The sequence below is a fragment of the Chelonia mydas genome, chromosome 22 (genome assembly GCF_015237465.2).
Source record: "Chelonia mydas isolate rCheMyd1 chromosome 22, rCheMyd1.pri.v2, whole genome shotgun sequence".
In the NCBI taxonomy this organism is placed as follows: domain Eukaryota; kingdom Metazoa; phylum Chordata; order Testudines; family Cheloniidae; genus Chelonia; species Chelonia mydas.
The window spans coordinates 17,696,693-17,717,006 of NC_051262.2; the positions used below are offsets into that span (position 1 = coordinate 17,696,693).

A 20,314-nucleotide genomic window follows, 5' to 3' on the forward strand; every position below is an offset into this window, starting at 1 on the left:
AACTCTAGCCTCTAACCACTCTGTTAATTTTAGAACGTCCCGTGGGTGGGTGGGACGAGGCCGAGAGGTTGGCTGATGGCACCATGCAGTGTGAGGGGCTAGCTTGAACTGGGGCTAGAAGTCTCCAAAGCCAAGCTGAGGAACTGCCCGCGGAGTAGCTTGGACACTCCTGGGAAGCACGTTGACTCCCTTTCTCTGCACGTTCCCAGAAAGGGGTGGGCATGTCCTACTGTCTGCCTGCCTTTGCCTGCTGCTGATGGGCATTCCACATGTTATGCAGGGGTGATGGTGCTGCAACTCCAGTGTGGGCTTTGAGGTTATTGCAGGTGTATGGGCAAGAGTTAAGCAAAATCGAGTGGTTGGGCACCATGGAAATGGCTCCTGGAGTTACACCGTAACCTAACTGTCTGCTATGCTGTGAAGGGCATGCGCAGCAGGGAGGGAGACGGGTGCTTAGAGTGGGCAGAGGGACATGGACAAGGAGCAATGGGGTAGATCTGAACAAACGTAAATGCATGAGGTATCTAGGAAAGCTTCCGAACATTGAGATTTAGCAGATTGCTGCTTCCTCCTGGGAGCGATGGGAGCACTGCGCTGCAGGGGGCAATCCTTTGCTGACCCCCAGGGAGAAGGAGGAGGACTAGATGGGACATGGTTGAGCTCTTCCATCTCTAGTGCTATAGTTTACCCATGGGGGAGCGGACACCAGTCAGGCCATCTCTTGGGAGGATGCATTAAGCATTTGGCACAAGATGGGATAGACATTGTAGGCAGATGAGGACAAGGCCTCCATGGAAGGAAACCAACGGGTCGGTGTCAGTGTGAGCCGTTCGGGCTCCTCCCCATCCCGTGTTCCAAAATGGAGAACAGAGTCCGTGCTTGTGTCAATTACTTGGGCTTTGCCTCTCCTCTCCTCCTGCAACGCCAGGAGATGGCTGCAGTGCATTGGGAGTGAGGGAGAAGGATGAGTGTGGGCATGACAGCTGCAGGAACCCTGGCTGCTGAGCTTCAGTCTGAACTACTGCAGTCAGGTTTGTAATTTCCCCTGAGTCCTCCATCTTGCTGCCAACAGCATCCAAGTGTTGTATGTACTAGGCATAATCCAGGTCTGGAACCAGATTTCCCAGCAAGCTCGTGGCTGTTCAGATCTGGAGATTCCAGGTCGGGGCCATTTCTGGGTATGGAAAAGCAGGGACAAAGACCACACAAAAACACAGGTTTGAAGAATGTTTTGTGCACACTTAACTTCCATTGCCCTGCAAGCTCTGCATGCAGCACTCATGTCTGTTGCATGTTGTGTGCTTGTATTTCTGTGCTGGGGAAATGAGAGAGTGATTTTAATTTCACTTCCAGGAAGCTGCTTCAGCTGCTCAGCTCCGCCTAGAGGCGTCTAGGAAAGAGCATGCTGACCTTGTGGAATCCATCCACCAGTTGCGCAGGACTCTGGAGGAGCTTCAAGACCAGAAAGCTGAGCTGGAGTCCCAGGTGGATCTGTTGCAGACCCGAAGCCAAAGGCTGCAGAAACGGATGAGGTGGGTGTCCTAGAGATGGTCTCTGATGCTCGTATTTACACACCCACCCCACCCTCTGCTGCTGACCTTCTTAAATGGTGGTGCTTCAGATTTGTGCCAGATTTATGAGGGGCAGTGTCGCTAGATGTTAGAGCAGGGTGCTGGGGGATAGAATTCCTGCTTTCTGTTCCTAGGGCTGCCATGACTCGCTGTGCAAGGTCGGTTTAAGTCACTTAACCTCTGTGGGCCTCAGGTTCACCCTCTGAAGCATGTATCTAGCATTCATCTTCCTCAAAGCTGACTTATGAGGAAATGTTCGTAAATGCTTTGAGAACCTTGGGTGACTGACAGACTCTAGAAAAGACCTTTCTGAGACCTCTGGGTGGCATGCTTCCTTGTTCCTGTTTTTAAGGGTGTACATTGGCATAAACCAGCTATTGTCCCAAGTAGCCAGTGGTCTTTATTACATTAAAATATTCGTGTAGACATGATATTTACTTTGTTGGACACAAACTCAGTAGTTTATCCAGCAACACTTCTCAGCCTGTAGCTGTAGGACCCTGTGTTTAAACAGCAGTAGGCAGTGTCCTGGCTAGTCAGGCACCCTTCCTAATGGCCTGGATCTGCAGAGCATGAAGTCCCTGGTGTTTTCCCTTTGGGGGATTGTGAGCAGGAGCCGTTTGAGGTGTTCGAGGAGATTTGATTCCTGCAGAGTGTTGTGAATTCTTGTGGGTAGCATGGCTCTGTGTCCCTGTCTGTTCTGTATGTTGATGGCGTGCTCCCCCCCACCCCCCACTGCACATTGTGGACATCTGTGACAGTGAACTGGAGGCCGCAGTCAAGAGCCAACAGGAGACCCTGAAAGAGCTGGTAGCCGAAGACAGCATGGCGTCTCCCAGGAGGGAAGCTGAGCTCCACATCGAGGACCTGAGAGAGACGCTTCGAGCTGTGAGTAAAAGCCTGTGCATTTGAGCTCCCCATGGAGGTTGGTGTGTGTTTGTGCCTTTCAAAGGCTCCCAAATTAGAGGGACTGTGCACATAACTCCCCTAGGTCCCTTTGAAAATCCTGACGAGGTTCTTTGCTGCCTGTTCCGGCTCATAGGTGCAGAGATGGGTGGTTACTGTTGCAGGTGGGAAGGGTTATTTGTTTGATTAAATTAACGGAAGCAAAGTCTAGTGACAGAGGACACAGGACAGCAGCCAGGAATCCTATTTCTGGCTCTGCCTAAGATCTGTTCCATCCCGGCAGGCAGCTCACTTCATCATTTTAATGATTGTTCGTACAGCGCTTTGGGTTCCTGAATGGGAGAAGCCACTGCCATGCACGGTGTTATTAGTCTGTTTGTTCATTTCTCTGGTGCTTTCGTCATCCCATTTATATACCCCAGGGAATGTAATCATAGAGCGTCTCCCAAAGGTCACCTTTCCACTAGATCCTTGGCATTTCCAAGGTGATTATTGCTGGTCCTAGGCTCCCCTCAGGTCTTGGGTGCTGTCAGAGTCTGCTCTAAGGTGCTCGTATTGAGCACGCAGTAACGATAGCTGCGTCTCTGATTCCCATCGCTGCGTGTGTTTCAACAGGCAGAGGACTCCCTGAGTCCTTTCAGCAGGGCAGTGAGATACCTGGGACTGGATTTCTTGTTTCTTCATTTTGATGTGGACAAGGGCTTTAGTGTGTCACTTGTGTCACTTCAAAGCAGTAAAGTGTTGCACTGAAATGCCCCTTTCCAGAGCCTTACGGTTCCATTCCCTCCCCTAGCCCCCAAAGGAACAGATCTGAACTCCTAATTTACTCCTCTTTGCTGACATTATTTGCAGGGGTTTTGTCCTTCAAAATAGAAAAGGAATGTGTTGCTCTGGTTTTGATACCTTTGTTGTGCATTGGCTGGGGAGGTTTGGGGTGCTCTTGTTCAAAAGTGGGCTGGGGAACTTGGGGAAGAAAGCAGGTCTTGGGCAGGGAAGGAGATCTTTGTTTTTTAAAGTGTTCCCATAGAGAAACACTCCTCTGCACTGGGCTATTCCTAGGGCAGTTTGCATGCTGCTGTCATTCACGCTCTATACTCTCGTTCTCCTGGGCTTATGAGGTTCTTCCTTCATTCGCATATTAATTGATTTTGAAATGTTTAAACCCTCTAGCACTCCTCCAGAGAGCCTGCTTCCTTAACCTCGCACAGCAATGAGGATGGTGACTTCCAGCTTGATAAGTAAGCATCAGCACACAGGCCATTTTGAAAAGTGCTGTCCGTGCGGTTGTGTGTAAATGTAACACGTTGACGAGATGCTGCCTAAGGAGAAGGTATTGTCAGAGGTGCAGTATGGAATGCACAGCCCAGGAGAACAAGGCTGAGTGCCGTGCTGCCCTCTGCCACAGAGCACCATGACTTGATGGCTTATAGCACCTGGAATAGTGCAGCCGTCAGCGGATGAGTCAATGAATTGCGGGTCATGGCTGGTGTGCAAGGCTGTTGCAGCTACAGAAAGGGCCTGGCATGCTTCTTGACTGCATCTCTGAGGCTATGTTGTGCAGGAGAAGCAACCCTGTTAACTCTGAGGGTTTTTATCATACTTACCCGGTTTATTCAAGTTGGATAGAAAACCAGCCTCCAAAATCACTGGGAAATTCCTGATGTCCGAGAGCAGCACTGACACGTTTCCAGGATAATGGCCTTTGAAAGCTCTCTCCCTCGATTCCTTCCTGCAGCGTCAGACACTACATTTCTGCAGAAGGAGTCTCCATAAGGAACGCCAAGGAGTTCCTGGTGCGTCAGACTCGCTCCATGAGGAAAAGGCACGCTGCACTGAAAGCTGCAACACAGCAGTGGCGTCACACCATGCAGCAGGCACGGGACGCGGTGCAGGATCCGGGTAGCTCTCAGCTCTTGGAGGACGTGCGCCGGAACTTGGAGGAGGTGAGCTGGCAGCCCTGTGTTCTGAGACTCAGGTGGCATTGTGGTTCTGGCCCAGGAGTGGGAGCCCAGCGACAAAGCGTGTTCTTGTCTCTGCTATGAACTTCCTGTGTGCTGTTGGCCAAGCCACTAAGTCTCAGGTTTTTGAGAGTGGCCCCTGAGTTTGGGAGCCCAACTTCAGACAGGCAGGACCTGACTCTTCTCAGAGATGTCGAGCACCCACAACTGCACTTGACGCTGGAGGTGCTCGTCCTCCTGGAAATCAGCCCCTGTGTGTCTCAAGATGGGCACCCAGAGTTACCGTTCAGCTATGCACATCATCTTCCTCATCTGTGTGACAGGGATTAAAATTCTCCCCTGCCTCTCAGGGTGGCTGTAGAGATTAATTCATTAAAGTTTGTAAAGCCCTTTGAGCCTCTGCTAGAATATGCAATGTGGTACTTTTATCACCTGAGAAGCTAGCTTGATAAAAACCTAACTCCATTTCATCCTAAATGGATGAAATACGTGAATTTGGACATTCTGTAAAATGACAGATCCTCCAGAGTGTTGCCACATCACGGAATCTTCTGCAAATTGCAAAGGAAGGGATGAGCAACTCATGGTAATTCTAGTGCCTGCAGTTCTGTAGCTGTGGTTTTGCAATTCTTTTACACTTCTTTGCGGATGGATCCTAAAGCATTTGCTAAATGAGCTCATACACAGACTCTAGACCGCAGTCACGCCACGGCCTCTGGTGTGATGCTTGCAGGCTGCTTCGTAGTGCTCAGCATCCCTCCATAACATTTGGAACAGGAAGTGAAAAAGAATCCTCTCTCCAGTGTGACTGAAAGTTAGGGTCTGCAGGATGTAATTACTCAGATTGTAATTTGGTCGGGATACCGGGGGGTTAGCACCTCAACTGTTATCCACACGCTGCTATGGGATTTCCAATGAGAACAAGTGGCTGGCTGAAAATGTAGAACCAAAGCAGTTGGCTTTGTGGAAAGGGCAGGTTGGGAGCTGTAACTTCCTTTTGTCGAGAAGCATAAGAGTTTCCCGCACCCTTCCCTCCTGTGCTGTTAGGGGTTTGGGGTGTGTTGCGACTCCAGGATCACCATCTTCTGTGTTGGGTTAAAATTATTTAAATGATGAAAAAATCCAAATCAGAAAAACCGATTATTTCCCATCACTCTGATTAAATTCTCCTCCCTGGCTGGGTGGTTGCTCCGCGGCAGGAATCAGAGCAGCTGGACAAGATGAAGTCGGCCATGCGGAAAGGACAGGTGCTGCTGAAGAAGAAGGAAGAGAAGCTGAGCCAACTGGAGTCTTCGCTGCTGGAAGAGGTAACTGCCAGCATCTCAATCACTTGGCATTAACCAGCCACACACCCACAGAGCAGCGTCCAGAGAAAGCCAGATTCGCTCCCTGATGAGGGGACTTCATAGGGATTTCGGTTCCAGTGAGGGACGTTTAGTTGAAGGCTGAGGGTTGGTGGCTGGAGCTGGATTGCTTTGCGAGCTGTCTGGCATCTGTTTGCCTGTGTGTGAGCACAGTGGGGAGAGGAGGCTGGTCACAGGTCTGCAAGGAACTACAAATCAAACTGGAAAGATTCCACATGATTCACTAGCTGTGTAGCCAAGAGGGGCTGGGGGATGGAGGGCTTCTCTGATGTGAGCAGCTTGCCAGGCAGGCTTCTGTTTTTAGTTAAGAAGCTGAGTGGAAAAAGCACAGTTGTTAGAGCAGAATGAATGATTCTTCCTTCAGAATTAGCCCATGAGGCTAGAAGTGAGTCAGTTCTGGCTCTGATGTACTAAAAAATAGAAAAATCCCATTTTCGTGCTGGTTAAACAGAGGTTATATTAACTGTCTACATGGGTGAGATTACAGATACTGTACATTCCCTTGGCTTGCATGATACCTGCTCACCATTTAATTGTGTGACCATGGGGTTTCTGTGGTAAGTAAGCAGGAAAAATACTTGGTTATTGGTGTCTTCGGAAGCCGAGGACACGTTGGCTAGCGAGTACTGTTAGCCAGTAGGCCATCCTAGATGCTAAGGGAGGTATCTGGGAGCCAGTGCTCCTGGACAATGTTCCCAGCTCTATCAGTGACTTGGGTGAGTTCCATAGGCCCAGGGTCAGTGGGAGATTTGAAGAGCACAACATCTTTGAAAGTCAAGCTCTTAATGGAGAGACCTCCCTGCCTGCTCACCTCGTGCTGGGCCTTATGATTTCTGACTCCAGGGAGTCACTGCCGAAATTGGAATGTTCAGTCCCCAACACAACCCACCCCCTCCACAGACTGAGCCGTCTCCCTTTGCAACACTCCCAGCCTTCGCTGACCCAGGAGCAGGGAACCACGTTTGTACTGCTATCTTCACATGTTTCATAACACTCCAAGCGCAGCCTGTGAGAGCCGTTATGGGATATCTAGCTTGGAGTCACGGAAGCTTTAGATCTGGTTTGGTTTCCCAAGGGACAGAAGCGTGTAGGAGATCATATTTTATTTTCCTCTACTGTAAATATTTCCTTCTCTTGGCAGCTTTCTGATGAAGATACGCTGAAGGGTGCTGCATGTAAAAAGGTGGTAACCTTTGACCTTAGTGATTCAGAAGACACAAACAGCCTGAGCAGCACAGATGTATCTCAGCACAAATGTAAGGGTTCAGTGTCTCTCGTAGAATGCCATGGGCCGCATTTCAGAGCTTTGTGCATTGTACCCAATATTTTACATTCTGCATCACCACACCCCTCCCACTGTGTGTTCCTGGTTCCTGCCTTGTCTTGTTTTCGCTTGTGCCCATTAAACTCTAAAGCATGTAGGAGAGGTGTGCTGTTTATGCCAGCACTCGAGGCACAATATTTTGTACAAAGAATTGTTCCCTGCCTGTAGCACTGTGTGTATGCTCCAACAGGAGCAAGGCACAAGGGATTGTTCTTTACTGTCCCGTGATTAGAGCAGTGTGTGTGAATAGCGGAGCGCTCAGTAAATGAGTAACCATGCAGGAAGACTGTGCTTTTTCCAGAGATGCTGGCCAGGCTGATGGCTACGAATTCACCCTCATTTAAAAAAAAAAAAAAAAAAATTGAACTATCTGTAAGAATCCAAAAAGTTTTAGGACCTTCTCCCTGCCTAGAATGAAGGTTTTCATATTGATAAAATCCCCACAGTCCTGCCTCTAACCTTCCCACAGCACCAGGTTTCTTTGTGATGTGCACCTGTGGAGTGCAATCCGTCCACTCTGTCTCCCTGCTCAGTTTGTGTGCAGTTTGATTATTGAAACATCTCAGGCTCCTGCTGTTCCAGTATTTCAGAGTTCTTGTATCTTTCAGTGTAGTGAGCAGGCTTTGTGCTGCTCTGCAAAGAGCTAGCCATTTGCAGGGGAAGTCCACGCGCTACAGATGGGTGGCTGTCGCGGTGCCCAGTGGAAGTGCACTCGCTGCTCTGGCCCCGCTCATAAATTTGTAGTGGGCAGGAAGGACAGAAGCGCACTTATGCTTGTGCTGCAAGCCATATTTCAGCTCTGCCATCCCAGTGCTTGGTGTCCCTTTGTATCCTCCTTTCTCCATCAGAGTTTAATCCTTGGAATCTCCAGGATCCTGTCCCTTTTCATCTCATTTCCCCAACTTCCTCTCCTCCACACCACACCTGACCAACCTTCTCGCCAAAGTTCTCTGCTCCTCGACATGGAACTGAACTGCCCCCTTGTCTCTGTAGCCAGACGTCCCTCACTCGCTTAGCTGAATGTATAAAGTTCAGCCTCTGTGAAGCCTGGAGACAGAGTGCATGGGAGGATAAGGTGCTCTTGGTGGGGAGATGCAGAGAATGGTGCTGCCTCTGAGGATACACTCAAGGTCTCCTTTAAATCTTTTCCCTCTGTTGATCTGGGTTTTCTTTTTTTCTTTGACTAGTTGATTTGAAACCAGATGTCCAGTTCCCCCAGCTCGACAAGATCCAGCACTTGACCAACACTCTGCAGCACATCACCGCTGAGCTGAACGGGGTCCTTGGCACCTTGGGCTCTCTGAACCATCAGCAGCCTCCCCTCTTCACTTCTGTGCTGGTGCCGATGCCTGCTCTGCCCAGTGATGGAGTTCCTCTTTCCGCGTACACCTCCTTTGCAAGAGTCCAGGCTGCTGGCCCCATCGTGCCTCCTGCTGGGATTCCTTTGGTTAACCAGCAGGCATGGAGTACCGGTTTGAACTCCAGCCTCTCTTCTACGGCTGGTCAGTCAGTAGACAACATGCTGGCAGAGAAATGGCGCAAGTATTTCCCAGGTGAGGGTCTGCTGCAGTTCCGCCTCCTTCCGGGTTTGCTTATCATGTCTATGGCCATTGATTTTGTGCTGTCACTTCTATGCCAGGGTGCAGCAAAGTACCTCTTACGTGTTGTCCTGTGGGACTGCTCAGTAAGGGAACGCACCCCATTTGACCAAGCTGAGTGAGCTGTCTCCGCTCACTCCCTGGCACTGCACGATCTACTCGACTCACCCTTCATCCTCCCAAGGCAGATGAACTGAGCTCCATGAAAAGTCCTACGTGGGCATGTTATGAATGAGCTCATTTAAAAATAAAACAAGATCCCATCTGTATTGCACGGATGCTAGTGATGCCATGGCCCATCCCATCATGTCAGCAGGAATCTTGGTGTCCTTGGCCACAGTTCTTCTTTTCTGCTCTGTCTGGTGATTTCCTGCATTTCCATAGCATCTCCGCTTCCTCCAGGTATTTAACATAGAAACAAGGTTCTCTCTTCCCAGCCTGTAGGAGAAATGGCCTGAGTCATTATGATGGATTTTGTGTGTGTGCGCGTGGCACCTCGTGGGAAAGGCAAGTCAAAGATGTGAGTGTCGTTTCAGTTCTGAGTACAGTGAAGTCCCTGGTCTCTTATCTCTACTGGGAGCAAGTTTTATAACCTTGGTCCAGCTGCCGTGATAGTCTGTGTCCTGCATCCCAAGCCTTCCCCTGGGGCTGACAGTTCCTTTGCTCTGCAGGAATGTACCTTAGGGGGAGGCCGAGGTTGTAGAGGGAGAGTTGTGCCCCAGGTAGCCAGAGCCAATCCCACGGAGTACTTAGAATGTCAGGACAGAGGCCTTGAACTGGACTCTGTTCAGCTGGGCACCAGGGCAGCATGTTCACAGTGGTCTGTGACGCTGAGCAGATGGGCTGCTAGCCTTGCACCAATTGTCAGGGCGTGCGGCTTCACTCCTAGATACAAGCTGCAAAGGCCAAGCCTGGTGAACGTGAGCCCATGGGTCAGCATGGCCAAGTCTGCCTCTGACAGGACAGAGTGCAATTTGCTGGCCAGTTGCAGGTGGAAGGGGCCTATTTAGAGCAACCAGCAGCAGCGAAGGATCCAGAAGGACCCTGGGGGTGGGGCTGCTGCTGACTGACCTAGCAATTTGCAGGTAAGTGCCGATGGCAGTAAGAGATGTTACAGACGAGTCAAGTTCTTTAAAGCTCTCACTCTTCTACCAGCATCACCTCAGTCTTGTCTGGGTTCAGCTGTAGCCAGGTGCTGAATTCAGCTCGCCGTTGATAGAACTGTTGACGTTCTACGTGAAGGAGACGTAGAGCTGTGTGCTGTCCGCACTTGGCTAGTGCTTGGGCCTGGGGGATCTTGCCAGCTTCTGAGGCTCTCTGTTGAGGGGTGTGGATCCTATGGGACTCTGCTGGTGGCAGTTTTGGAGGTGTAGTTGCCCATGATGACTCATAGAATCATAGAATATCAGGGTTGGAAGGGACCTCAGGAGGGCATCTAGTCCAACCCCCTGCTCAAAGCAGGACCAAGTCCCAGTTAAATCATCCCAGCCAGGGCTTTGTCAAGCCTGACCTTAAAAACCTGTAAGGAAGGAGATTCTACCACCTCCCTAGGTAACGCATTCCAGTGTTTCACCACCCTCTTAGTGAAAAAGTTTTTCCTAATATCCAATCTAAACCTCCCCCATTGCAACTTGAGACCATTACTCCTCGTTCTGTCATCTGCTACCATTGAGAACAGTCTAGAGCCATCCTCTTTGGAACCCCCTTTCAGGTAGTTGAAAGCAGCTATCAAATCCCCCCTCGTTCTTCTCTTCTGCAGACTAAACAATCCCAGCTCCCTCAGCCTCTCCTCATAAGTCATGTGCTCTAGACCCCTAATCATTTTTGTTGCCCTTCGCTGGACTCTTTCCAATTTATCCACATCCTTCTTGTAGTGTGGGGCCCAAAACTGGACACAGTACTCCAGATGAGGCCTCACCAGTGTCGAATAGAGGGGAACGATCACGTCCCTCGATCTGCTCGCTATGCCCCTACTTATACATCCCAAAATGCCATTGGCCTTCTTGGCAACAAGGGCACACTGCTGACTCATATCCAGCTTCTCGTCTACTGTCACCCCTAGGTCCTTTTCCGCAGAACTGCTGCCTAGCCATTCGGTCCCTAGTCTGTAGCGGTGCATTGGATTCTTCCATCCTAAGTGCAGGACCCTGCACTTATCCTTATTGAACCTCATCAGATTTCTTTTGGCCCAATCCTCCAATTTGTCTAGGTCCTTCTGTATCCTATCCCTCCCCTCCAGCATATCTACCACTCCTCCCAGTTTAGTATCATCCGCAAATTTGCTGAGAGTGCAATCCAAACCATCCTCCAGATCATTTATGACTCCCTGTTGTACAGCGTGCTGGCTTCTGTCTCTCCCTTCCAGATGTAGCTGGACCTCACTGCTCAGAAGCGATTCCAGTGTAGTTTGTGAAGCACTTTGGGACAGATGGCCCAGTGTGGGCTATTCTGAGATGAAGATAATTTCTCTCTGCAGTTTACATGGCCCAGGGGTGCTGGATATAAAAATACCCACAGGGAATCGCTGCTGAAGGGAAGGGAAGCTAGAATTCCATTCGCTATAGCAGGCTGGGCTAACACAATGGGCATAATACAGGGTCTGCAGCCTGACTCGGGGAGGGCCAGAACCAAACCTGGGACCAAGCAAGTGTGATGGGACAGGAGATAGACCCAGACTGGCCTCATGGAGGGTTAAGAAGGCAAGGATATAATAGAGAGCTGCACTCTTTGCTTCCTTCCCCACTCTTGGCTCTGCATCCACTCTGAAGGGGAATGACTCCTCCTGAGGTGCCGGCTTGATGATTTGCCTGCAATGTGATGGAAGCTCTTTAAAGAGAACAAGTGGAGCTTCTGCGCAAGTCTGAGCTCAGGGCTAGTGACTGACTAGTCTGTGCTGTGGGCAGCCATTCACCTCAACAGGTGAGAGTGAAAATCACAGATGAATGTGACTTTGTGTCCCTAATAGACAATGAGCTTCAGTGGCAGACAGTCCAAGGAGCTGGTGTGTGTAGCTCCTTGGACTTGGGCACGTGGCAGATTTGAAAAGAAGAGGAGATAACAACAGCTCATTCCGGGAAGTGAAGTGCAAAGCTGATCTCATTATACTGTTTCCAGAGCACTTCAGCTTCTGACATTTGCACAAGAATAGCAGTCATTAAAGGAGCCAGCAAAAGAAGAGGAGGAACTTTCTGTTAGATTAGGCTGCCTGGCTGAAAACACACTGATGGGGAGGGGTGTTGAGACAGATGGTACACGTGGCTCACAATTTACAATTTCCTTAGGAGAGCAAATTTTTCTTTTCTATTTGTATCCCGTTTAAACCTTTTAACCAAAGACAAAATCCCCGGCCCCTAGTCCTGCTAATCCTTAGCCAGCAAAACCATGGCAGCCCCAAGATTAACGTAATGTTTGTTTTCACTCTGAAAGTTCTTGCTAGTCATTCTATTTTATATGCCCTCTTTGGATGCGGTCTGCTTTGATGTGGGCCGGCTGCTGGCATCAGCGTCTATGAAGCGCGTGCATGTACTAAGGAAACAATAATACCCTGGCCTCGACCGGTGTGCCCAGATTCAACAGAGCACTTAAGCACGTGCCTAAGTCTCACTGACTTCATGAGGACTTACCCATGTTTAACTTTAATCATATAGTTAAGTGCCTTAAGGGGCCTTAAGACAAGCATTTTTATGGGGCCTATTGACTGATGTTTTTTGTGCCATGTTGCTTCATTTCGTCGGTGGGAATTGCCTCCCTAGCCTGGCCCTGAGTTTGGCGGTTGGGGCAGTGGCAGACCCTTTGCTCATGTGTCATTTAAATGATGTTGGAGAACTTGGAAGATTCCAGGGGGGTGAGACCCTCTTCTCTGCCTTTTGGGGGCAAGGAAACCCTCGGGCTCTTTTGGGAGAGTGGTGCGTATTTTTATTAGAGGTGAAACTTTAAGCACAACACAGACAGGGTATCTCTGGCACAATCTGTGCGAATGGAGGGATTGCATCTTAGTTTGTGTGATACCGTCTGTGGCGTATACCATCCTCCATTCTGACTTGTATCCTCTCTGGAGTGGCTCCTGTGTTGCATGCCAATCTCCTTCTTGTCAGTGAGGATGCTCTTCCCTAGAAGAGTCTGTTGTGAGTTCTGCCCTTGGTCTTTGAAGTCACCTGGCAAGGCATGTGACTCTGAGAGCATAATTTAGTCCTTCTGCCTTTAATTTGTTCTCCTCATGCTGTAGGTAAACTCCCATTACCCACAATTCAGAACTGTTCTCTGAAACTGTACTTGTGTTTTTCTGAAATTCTGATTATTCTCCCCCAAAAATTCTGATTTCCCAGATTTTGCATCTGTTGCTTGAGCCATTGAAATAACTCAAGTTTACCACAACTGTGTCTCCTGCATTTGTTATCTCTTGACTGTGGATACTACCCTGATAGTGTTAAAATTAATGGGAACCGCAGTGCTTGGTTTCTTTGGAAAATTAGGCCATTATGCCACATGCCTGAACATGGATTGAGGTGTCTACCTTTGGGCAACATGTTGGAACATTTTGGCTTTGGACTGTGTTAGCAATGAAAGTGTCAGTCCTTGCAACACAAAAATAAAGCACTTTCAGAAGAGGGCGACCACCAGGAGCATAGACTATTACAATTCATGCCCCAAGGCTTATCAAGAATCATGCAGTTCCTATTCAGTTTTTCCCCTTAGTGGAAATAAGAGATGTCCCATTCTTGAGGGGGGATCCCAACAGACGTTAGAGATGAGGAGGATGTGAGGTTAGAATAAATAACAGGAATTGGAGGGGGAATTTGCACGTTTCTTGTTCCTTGCCTCCCATTGGAAACAGAGTGGGAAGCACCAGAAGATCCTGCTGCAAGCTTTCGAACGAGTACAGCCCAAAGGGCCTCAGCATGTGACTGCACCATGCAGGGATAATGTGCTTGTAACGCAAACAATGACCAGGAAGATGGAAGCCTTTCCTGTAGTGTATGTTTCTATATCTGTACTGAATGTTTCTGTCTCTTCCAGGTGGGTTCCCGTCGCTCAGTGGAAGTCCTGCCCCTCTGGACAGCAATCTAGGTTATTTACCTGCAGGGTAAGACTCCTGGTCTATTGAGTGTGGCTGTTTCAAAGAGCTGCTGTTTTTTGTTTGATGTGGTTTGTAGGTCAGATATGATTTTGTCGTGACCTACTTGTTTCATCAAATAGGTTAGATTCGGAGCTTAAGTTATTAGCCAGGTCCCCATTTAAATGCTCAGTTGCAGGTTTTACAAAAGTGCTCCCAGTAAGGCTCAGCCGATAGCACTCTTGTTTCAAGACCAGAATGTTATGGGTTCCAGTCCCCCAACAAGTGTGATTTCACACTTAGGATCAATGCTGCAGTGCAGGCCTGGGAAGGAAGGGCTGCCGCACTCAGGGCGACAGTGTCTTTTTGGCTGAGTTGTTGAGATCCTGGTGGCGAGGTGGAAATCAAAGATCCTTTGGTACCTTTCGTGAAGAGCAGGGGATGAACCTGTTTTCCCAGGCAACACATCCCTCTGTTAAAAAAGAGGCTCTTATCTCCAGCGCTGCAGCTGAGTTATTGCTGGGGGTGCAGTGCCCACTGTGATGCCATGGTGATAGGCATGACCACAAAGCACGCCCTGTCCAAGGAGCAGCTTCTCTGGTGGCTCCCTGGCCTCTTGTAATGATCCCCCAAGTAGGCAGACTCTCCCTCGCCCAGGAACTTTTCCCAGAATGCCTTTCTGCGACTAGTCCAATAGGGCTGCAGCTGCTTGGCTCTGCTCGATTTTAAGTCACCATTTTGCAAGTGGACGCTTGTGGGATCACTGCGTTTCATTCTAACTCATTGCTCTGTGAGATTTGTGGGTACAACCCCCAAGTCTAGTCCATTGCAAAAGTCTTGGTATTTTGTAGTTCCAGACTGGCAAAGGACCGCCCCAGCAGCACAGCTCTCTGCTGTCTGGGTTACACCAGGCTCAGAGTTTGTGTTTCACCTTTGCTGAACAGCTGCTCTTCCGAACCTTGAAGGCAGTCCTTTTAAAAATCTTTTCCCAGGCCCACAGAACTCGTGCCTGGCTAAGCAGCACCTGGAGTGAGGGGAACACCTTAATTTCCCAAGCTTTCTCTTCAACTCCCTTGTATCTTAATCCAGTTCAAGAAGGTGGAAAATCAGCCTAGAGTCTCTCTCTCTGTCTCTCTCTTTCTGCTGGGCTTTTGCTACCCAACGACACTGCATTTTTCTCAAGGGGCAGGGACGAGTGGGGAGCTGCCTACCCCCTTTCTTCCTGAAGAAGAGTGTAATGGTGCTGCCTGTCGGCGGCAGAGGATAATGGGGTAAATGGAGACTCCTGTGGAGTTAGCTGGGGTGCCTGGGTCCTTGCCAACAACTGAGGCTTTGTGGTGCTAGAGAGACCAGGAGAATGGCAGCGGCTGAGTAACGTGGCTGCTGAAACTTCTTCCCAGTCTGGTAGGGGAGAGGAGGGCAGGACACTGAGCCAAGAAGCGGTTGCTTTCTGTTGCATCAAGCTGTGGCTATTTCCATGGCAGCCCATCAGTTTCAGTCTAATCCGTTGGCTCATTTCTTGCCATATCTTTCTTTCTCTCTCTGTCACGACAGTGAGCAAATCCGCCGGTTCCAGCGTTCCCAGCTCCGAGGCCCTGAGACAGACAGGAGTAGTGTCCAGGGAATGATTGATGCCAACAAGAAATGGCTGGAAAATTTCAAGAAGGATTCAAAAGCGTATCCTTTGCTTTGGTCTTGTCTTGTTGGCACTCCTGGCGCCGCTGTAGGTAGAAGCGGAAAGCAGGTGGTGAGTGACTATGGAGCAGCAAAGCATTGAGCAGCAGCTGTGAATTTGGTCCCTGCAAGGGACAGCGTATCTAGTGGTTAGAGCAGAAGGTGGACTAAGGCTCTGGACTTCTGGATTCTGTGGCCAGCTGTGTCTTGACTCACTGTGACCTTAGACAAATCCCTTCTCTTTGTGCCTCGCTATTCTGCAGCGATGGGCCCAAGCGCTGCCACTTCTAGTCGGGATACTGCACTGCTCTGGGTGGTCACGGGCGCAATAGCAGAGGAGGCAGCTGGGAAATGAAGGATTTAGTTTCTTGGGGTTAGTCTTGTCCCTGTATGCAGTGTATCTGTAGCTGTGTCGGTCCCAGGGTATTAGAGAGACACGGTGGTGAGGTAAGATCTTTTATTGGACCAACTTCTGTTGGAGAGAGAAATATGTGTTACCTACTTACGCTAAACAATCTGTTCCACCTCCTATTTAGCTGGGGGACACTAAATACGTATCCCAGCCCTGAAAAAGAGCTCAGTGTAGCTCGAAAGTTTCTCTCTCAATCTCTCCCCAACAGAAGTTTGGTCCAATAAAAGAGACTGCCTCCCGCACCTGGTCCCTGTGAGACCTTTAGCAGCACTGACGTTTGTGCTGTGGGCAGTTTCTGACGAGAAGCTCGGGAATGGGAAGCAATGGTTACTGCGCTGTGCAGTTGACTCAAAGGGAGAAGAGCCACTAGAAAGAGATCTCCCCTCGCTGTTAAATGGGGTAACAGGTCCCCCGTGCTCTCTGACCGCGTTATGCTGCAGCTGTAACTCTCTCTGCAGTGCACGTCGATATGGGCAACAAATCCCCAGGTCCCTGTGACAGAGCGATCTGTCTTGAGCACAGGGCTGTGTTGAGTTCCATAACCCTGCTGTAAGTCTATTTGACCTGTGTGCAGGGGTCCGAATACAACATGTGAGCATGAGGCTTGATTCCTGCGCCCGTGACTTGTCCTCCTCCCATGTCTACATTCACGCAGGCTGAATTCACATGTAAGCAATGCTTTTCCTTCACTGAGCTTCCAGTCCTCTCTTTCCAAGCACACAGAAGCCTTCTGCCAGCAGCCCTGGCCTGGTGCAGCTTGGACTGGATGAAAACAACCAAATTAAAGTGTATCACTACTAAAAGGTGACGGAGCACCAGCAGAGAGGGGCATAGCCTTCCCAGCCCTATGCCCCAGGAGACAGCCTGGCAAGACAGCAACACAGCTGCACTCTGTTTCCTCTTACAATACATTGCGTTGCAGTGGTACCCAGCAGTCTCTCGTCTGTCTTTTTGCTCTGCCCTTGAAATAAAGTATCTTTCCAGGAGGAGGGAGGAAGTGGACTTCCCAAGTGAATTCTTCTAATCCTGTAATGTGTCCAAATATACTTTATAGACCGCTTAATCCAGTGGTGAAATGTCAGGGCTTCAATAAATCAACAGTTCCCTCATTAGTATTCCAGCCATCACCTGATGGAAATGTGGCTCACTGAGGACTTGGAATAACTTGTTGCGGGGGAGGAGGTGAATTCCAACAGAAACTGTTGCCAGAGGAAAAGAATGCACTGTGGATTCTCAATAAACGGTGGTTGCAGGTGACCTCACACCCAGACTCTGTGGCACAGACTTGAGCTTGGGAGAATGAAAAGCAATTGTCTATAATTTTTTACATGGAAGAGCACAATCGAAAGTAATATAGTCAGAGCTTATAGTCAGGACGTGGTGCCTAGAACAGGAAAAGAAAACCAACTCTGTTCAGTCAGGATTCTTTTTAATACCCAGTGTTGAGTTTGTTTCTAGTTGAAAATGTTTTTGTATTCAGTGCGTCTGAGTTAGGAGACTCAGGCTGATCCTTCAGGGGACAGTGGAGGCTAAGCCTCTGGGAAGGGTTTTAACAAACCCACTTTCTTTTTGACAGGGCAGAAGCCATAGGAGCAGACAGTGCCCGGTGGGGATGGCTTACAGGGCTGACGCGATGGAGGAGACCTCCCTACTCCCCCCGAACTGCGCGGTTCGAGTCGGGGTGGTTGGAAAAGCCTGTGGTGGGAGTCTGTCTGGATTCTTTCCAGTCTGGATTTGCTGAGAGCCAGGCTGGAGGACATGGTGGGCAGAGACTGTCGTGAGAGAGTCTGTGGCTGGTCTCCAGTAGTGCACCATTGTTACTGGTGTCAGTGGAGCTATACCGATAGGTGTGGCCTGAATAATCACCAATAATAGATAGAGCCCCGGCCAAGCCGAATGCTCTCACTCCCTGGGGGAGCCCAGCTCCAGACTTGGGCTGGTTTGGGGTAGTTTCCGATAAGGGCTGAGCTTGACGATACACGAGACAGACTAGGAGCAGCTTGCTGCTCTGCAGGACTTGTGTGGGAGAGCTGGTATGGTCAGTGACACGGCTCTGACTGGGCCGGAGAGGAGGCTGGCGTGTTGGATAAGGTCGTTTCTGCTTTGCACAGTCGCTTTTCTGACTGCAGCCGTCGTGAAGCCGCACACCTAGCTTTTAAGTCCCTCCGTTTGCTGGGCCCCTCCAGCTTGTTTCAATGTGTGGAGCAAGCCAGCATCACTCCGGAGAGGGTGCTTTTCTGGGGCGGGAAAGGCACTTCTGTGTCTTAGCACTCGCTCCTGCTGAAGTGCCTGAACCTGAGGAGGCAGCCCAGAGACAGCGCAGCTCGAAAAAACACAGAGCAGATGAGCCATGGGATTGTATGGCAGGGAGGGGGTGTTGGGCGCCTGCCCAGGATTCAAACGGCCAAGTATCTGTCAGCTTCCCAACTGGGGGCCACTGAAGTCCATTGTAAGACGCTTTCCTCGGCATTGGATCAGTCCCTTGGCATGGCTGCAGCTTGATTTCGTTGCCTTGTGGACATTAAAACCCACTTGGCATTTGCCTGAAGACGGCCTTTAAAAAATATCCTCCTATCCTGTCCTCAGTTCTGGGTCAGGGCAGTGAGAAGGAAATGCAGAGATGGGTGTAGAGGCAGGCTGCATTTCTAGCTGCTGCGTGGTGCTGTGTCATTAGCCATCATTCCTCTAAGCTGGCTTGGGATATTTATGCTTTTTAAACAACAATTTTCTTTCTGGCCATTATTGTTTGACTAAAAATCTGCATTAAAGGGATGAGAAATCATCCTTCAAACAGTTCCTACCAGAGATGACTAAAACAGAAAGGACTGGAAGTTGTAGCTTTCCACCCTTTCATACTGTTTGCGTTTCTCAATCTGGATAGTGAGGATAGGCTAAAATAGAAAGTGACATTGTCTGGTTCATTTTGCTTTCTGATTTTCGTGCGCCAGCACCTGGTTGCAATAGTTTGGGTTGCAAATGCTTCAAGGGACTGTTTACATGCAAACAGAAAATGTTTTATTTAAATTTTTAAGCAAGAGAAAATGTCCATTTTTATACTTTATAACTTTTAAAATAATACCTAATCTTTAAAATGTAAGCTACCTGACTTTGTTCTCCTTAAACAAGGGCTTGGACTGGTTCTGCAGACAGATCCCGGGGAGTGGATTTGTGCTCACAGGGTCTGGCACTAACATCTCTTACCCCTTTCCTTGCTGATAAGCTGAGGGCAGGTGACTCCCAGAGGCACTGCTGATATAACACAGCATGCTGATGTCCTTGCCTAGGGCACACTTAGCAGTACTGACTGACTGAGTGGCCTTGAGTGGCCACTGGGAACCGGCAGGAAAGAATGGATCATTATGTAGGTTTCCTGCCTGCTGTACCAGATTACGCAAATCCTTGTCTGCTTGAATTTGCTTTTAGTCTTTCTCTCTCTGCCACATGGCAGCCCTCAACTTTTTTTGAACAGCCCCACTTGTCCTGGCTTTCCCCAGCACTGAACCCCTCTGCCGTCATTGGGACATTACACCCAAAGCACACACACAGCAGAAGACGTGCCCCCTTTGGAATCATACCTGTACATTCTAGAGAGCATATATTCTTTGTGTGGGTAAAAGACTATTTTAGTAACCAAATGACTGTTTCTGTCGCAGGTCTCTTCTCCCCCTTGTGAAGCTTTAAGCTGTATCCTGTTTTGTATGCAAATTAAATTGGCACGGATCTATTTTGTACAATGGTGGTGTTTGCAGCTTTTTTTTTTTTCCAGCTGAGATTTTTGTCTCCCTCCCTCGAACCCAGCCCTGGTATCCACCTTGCTGTTCCCTTTCAGACACTTCCTTTGCTCCTCTCCAAGTTGTATTGCTCTTATCCTGTCAAGGTTGCCTCTGCCAAGTTCAAAGACCGCTGCACAAACAAGTCTATTTGTTATCAGGTTAGGGTGCTAAATGGGGTACTAGAGAGCTAGAAAACGGAGCTTTCAGCCAGCAGAAAACTCAGCATGGGCAGCCCTGAGCCAGGTTTTCCCCCGGGCCTCTCCCCCACCCCTTTCCATGCACGTCTGCAGTGGCTCCCTCCTTCCAAGCATGTGCCAAGGTCGTAGGGCGGGTGTTGTGCTGCAATAGACTAGGGCGATACCAGCGGGAGGGCTGAGGGAGAGGTGTCTCTGGCTGGAGTAGATGAAGGCTGGGGTGGAGTTAATTACACCACGCTCTTTAAAGGTGTGGTAGGGGCCTCTACACAGCTGTGCCTGTGCTATGTGGTACTTGGCGGGGACCACCTCTCCCTGTGTTACTTGGCGGCTCCCCAGGCAGCTGGCTGGCACCTGGGGATGTGTTAACATTGGGTAACTCTGCGGATTGGCTGTCGCTATTGACTTTTACATTTATTTTATACCAGCAATGCCTTCCCAAGTGCTATTTCAGCACCCTGCTCTCACCGAAGTGTGCTGATTGGAT

General features: G+C 49.4%; 1 protein-coding gene across 31 annotated transcripts in view; it reads left to right on the plus strand.

Moving 5' to 3' along the window:
• Positions 1-20,314, plus strand: part of CEP164 (centrosomal protein 164) — a 111,979-nt gene that overhangs the window by 62,015 nt on the left and 29,650 nt on the right. For 25 of the 31 annotated variants that reach the window (XM_043534214.1, XM_043534220.1, XM_043534223.1 and 22 more), the window contains 10 exons: positions 1,354-1,532; positions 2,333-2,459; positions 3,648-3,715; positions 4,213-4,420; positions 5,635-5,742; positions 6,941-7,055; positions 8,311-8,676; positions 13,738-13,804; positions 15,329-15,451; positions 16,562-19,591. In XM_043534214.1, the coding sequence (XP_043390149.1) occupies positions 1,354-1,532; positions 2,333-2,459; positions 3,648-3,715; positions 4,213-4,420; positions 5,635-5,742; positions 6,941-7,055; positions 8,311-8,676; positions 13,738-13,804; positions 15,329-15,451; positions 16,562-16,661 (1,461 nt within the window). In that variant the 3' untranslated portion in view covers positions 16,662-19,591. Of the gene's footprint in view, positions 1-1,353; positions 1,533-2,332; positions 2,460-3,647; positions 3,716-4,212; positions 4,421-5,634; positions 5,743-6,940; positions 7,056-8,310; positions 8,677-13,737; positions 13,805-15,328; positions 15,457-16,561; positions 19,592-20,314 lie in introns of those variants that run through there. The other 6 variants (XR_006287087.1, XR_006287089.1, XR_006287088.1 and 3 more) reach the window with 3 other exon arrangements.